The following is a 3,703-nucleotide window of genomic DNA, read 5'->3' as shown; positions in this document are numbered from 1 at the left end:
CAATTGATGTACGTATGGATTGTGATAAGAGCTGAATGAACCCCTAATAAAAACTATTTTAAAAAAATTGTAAGAGACCCCAATAAAATCTTTTAATAAAAAAAAGAGGAACTGAAAAAAAAAAACCATCAGCAGTGTGGGTCAGGTACTCTTACCAAAGAAGGCAAGAAGTGGATACAGGAGAGTGAAATCCCTTACCTGGATAGGGGGTCTCACTAGTTCATATGTGTAGTAGCAAGGTTTATTTGTCATCTTTATGGAAAATCCACAAATATGAGGGAGGCTGTACTTCAAATCTGCAATGAAACTTTTCAGCACACCTTCCAAATCCACCCTGGGAAAGAACTGCAAGGGCTGGCTTCTGATGCAGCTGAGAGGGTATCTAGCAACGTTAAAGAACAAAGCAGCATCTTTTTTAACATAAGAGAAACTTTAAATGTTAAAGATACATAGAGAAAATCTTTTTAATGTTCTTCATTCCAGAGCTAAAAGGCATTTTTTCATGGGGGATTGCATTTCCTTCCACTTTCATACTCACAATCAAGACTACTCCTGACATACCTATGGTTTTCTAATTGGGCTAGCAAATGAAGATGTGGCCCAAATGGTACAGGAGACGTGATGAGCCTTATCACCCACTACTGTTGGGCCAAGCCTGGGCCCCAGTGCCCTTGAAGGGCAGAGGCTGACCCCCGCAGGTCTCCAAGGCTGTCATTTTTATGCAGCCAGCCAGCCCCATCTTTCTCCCATAAAGCAGCTGATGAAGGTTGGGGAGTAACTGCTGACCTTTTGACTAACACTCGAGCACTTAACCACTGGGCCACCAGGGATGCTACGAGCTTTAAAGACACAATCCTTAGAATGCTTGCACAATATGCAGGCAGAATCTCTCAAAGCAGCAGAAGACTCGGCATCAAGCAGCAGCACATCTAGACAGTGCTCGCTCACACTCCAGAAGCAGTGCCTTGAGAAGAGCAGTTACATGTTCTGATGGACACTCTTTTGAAGACTTGGGATAAGGTGTTGGCATTTAATTAAAGGGTGCACTGATACAAGTCAGCCTTCCTTTCCTCTCAGTGCCTGTGCTAGACACGCAGCCTGCGGAAAGAGAGGCAGGGCTCTTCTTCCAGGAAGACCAGGGTGGTAATGGTTCCATCAGCATCAGTCAGGGCTTCACCTGAGACTTTGGGCTTTCTTTGTGTGGAGAGATATTTTCTTTCTTTTTTCGTAATGTTTTATATATTTTTTCCCCAATAGCTCATGTAATTCAATAGTTCAATCATTGAACCCTATCTGGAGAGATATTTTCTTACCTAAATGAAAAACAAGTGTGATTCCCTAATTCTGCCTATAACATTAAATTACCTTCCAATTTTTTTTGTTAACTGATTCATGTAAAGCTTTCAGTAATATTCACCTTACCACTAGAGGGAGCTCTCACCTAAGGCAACACCCATGATAAGTCCTCCTCTACTAGGAAACAGCACTGAAGCCACATTTCATTTTGCAGTATGAATTGCTGAAATGATGTTTACAGGATAAAAAATCCTTATGAAACTCATCCTCAAATTGACCTTAAGCAAAATTTAAAATAAATTAGAAAAAAACATCCAGAGAACAAAAAGTCAAGAAATTGTTTGATATAAAACCACGTCTGTCCAGTGGAATCCACTTCCCTGTGACCCTATAGCACAAGGAGAACTGCTCCCTAGAGTCTTCAAGACTGAAAGTCTTTACAGATGCAGACAGCCTCATCCTTCTCCCAAGGAGTGACTGGTGGGATTGAACTGCAACCACCCAATGCTTAACCCACAGCATCAACACAAGCTGCTTCAGACACCGAGGAGGTTGAAAGTAATAATAATGGAGGCGGGGGCAGGGAAACCTGGGCAGGGCAGTGAGCAATACACAGCGGCTCGCGGCGACCACCAGGGTGTGAAGGATACGTGAAGATCTTCTCTCCTATCATGCGGAAGTACACACTGCAGAAGACGTTGCTGTCTCCACGAGCTTCTGGAAGTTTATAGCCATACTGGAAAGGAAGCACAAGGTGGAAACCATCCTAAGAGGAAGGGGTGCACAGGCTAAATTACAAGAAACAAAGCTGAATAACACGTGCAATCGATTGCACATGTTTCTGGCTTACCAGGGCATTCCAATGTATCTGGAAATCTCTGTATGACTGGAAAGGGCAGTCAAGAGGGGCAGTGTGAAGGATATTGATTATCTGCCCCATTTTCATACTGTGAACCAAAAAGAGCTGGTCAGTATCACAAGCCACTGCCGAAAACTTGCTTGATCGTTCAACTCAGTGGTATTAACACAGCATGAGAAACACATGTGGCACCATCAAACCACCCCGGCGTGAACAGATCTTTTACCCAGTGCCAAGCTAAATTTGAGGAAACCTCAACAACATTTAGGGAAATCCAAATTGAGTTAGAAAATGTAAAACGCAGAAATAAAAAACCTGTAGCTATGAAAAGAAACACACAATAACCACAAAGATAATGCCACACCAGGGATTACCTGGTAACTGCCAGACTGTCTGTCAAGGCCAATGAGGGTTGAGTTAATCAGCCAAATTCATGTTCCCACCCACCTCTTCCAGCTTCAGTACCTAAATCATATGTGCCTGTGCCAGTTAATTAAACTTTTTTTCTCAGGCAGGTCAAACTTCTATCCCAATAGTCCCATTTGTATCAGTAACAAGTCTGTTCCCCTGAAGACCGGACACACTTAAAACTCAATTAATTTCAAATGATATTGAATCACCAACTCTTAAATTCAGGTGTATGAGGTCTTATTGCCATTAGTACGTTAATTGTCTTTTCATAAGGAGAAATCTAGAACTCTGCTTCCCCAAACTAGATCTAAAACAAAATGCAAACATAATAAATTACTTAGTAAGTTGATACAGGGAATGGATAGCGCACCTAAGGATGATACTATCATTTTAATTTCTTTTTCAAGTTGACTTTTAGAACTTCCTTTGCTGATTTGTACTGTCGCCCAAGCCCTGTTCAAGAGGTACATGAGAAGAGTGACTGTGGTTTGCACATGCCCAGTGCACTGCAAATCAAAATGGTACCTTGGCAACACGTAGCACCAGTTGCTTATAATGGACTGACTTTCAATGATGGCACTCTCGTTGGCTTCAAAGTCCTTTATAACCCTCTCAGGAATGTTAAATTCTTGCAGCTTTCAATAGTAATAAAGAAGTTAATTCAAATGTCCTCAAAAGAATGTGGTCAAGAAAATTAACATTAAAATGTGGCTTTGTTTTACATATTTGTATTACATATATATATTGATAGACACACAACACACATCAGTCAGAATGCAATTTACAATAGAGTGATCATCGTGGAACCACTTTACACAATGCCATCAGTGTTCTAGCCCATCTGGGGCCCCTCCAGTACACCTAGGTCTTGCACTCTTCCTCTTAGTAGCCCATCTCAAAGGCCTACACTGAGCTGAGGTGGGCCATTGGTCAGTTTCTGTGAGTGTGCTCACATGCAGGAAAGAAAGAGTTCAACCGACAGTGGTTGGCATGAATCCTACAGATCAATTTCCCTTCAGAGGAGGGAGTGGGGAGCTCTCCTTGACCTGTGTCTTTTGGTGGGGAGAGCCCAGGACCCACCTCCTGAGGTCCTTCCCTTCTCCCCAGGTGTCCTCCACACAGGGCCTATGGGCTCCG

The 3,703-nt window shown here is 42.6% G+C and overlaps 1 protein-coding gene across 3 annotated transcripts in view; it reads right to left on the bottom strand.

The window, feature by feature from the left end:
• The window catches only part of CUNH18orf63 (chromosome unknown C18orf63 homolog), a 47,359-nt gene that overhangs the window by 23,234 nt on the left and 20,422 nt on the right, over window positions 1-3,703 (bottom strand). For all 3 annotated transcript variants that reach the window (XM_045296288.1, XM_045296289.1, XM_045296290.1), the window contains 4 exons: window positions 3,092-3,201; window positions 2,147-2,243; window positions 1,947-2,032; window positions 199-382 (listed from right to left, as the gene is read on the bottom strand). In XM_045296288.1, coding sequence (XP_045152223.1) covers window positions 199-382; window positions 1,947-2,032; window positions 2,147-2,243; window positions 3,092-3,201 — 477 coding nt within the window. The remainder of the gene's footprint in view (window positions 1-198; window positions 383-1,946; window positions 2,033-2,146; window positions 2,244-3,091; window positions 3,202-3,703) is intronic.

This window comes from Echinops telfairi, unplaced genomic scaffold (genome assembly GCF_000313985.2).
Source record: "Echinops telfairi isolate 266 unplaced genomic scaffold, ASM31398v2 ScPeMD7_7400;HRSCAF=8409, whole genome shotgun sequence".
In the NCBI taxonomy this organism is placed as follows: Eukaryota; Metazoa; Chordata; class Mammalia; order Afrosoricida; family Tenrecidae; genus Echinops; species Echinops telfairi.
The sequence above is the reverse complement of the archived record's forward strand: the minus strand, read 5'-3'. Positions and strand labels throughout refer to the sequence as shown.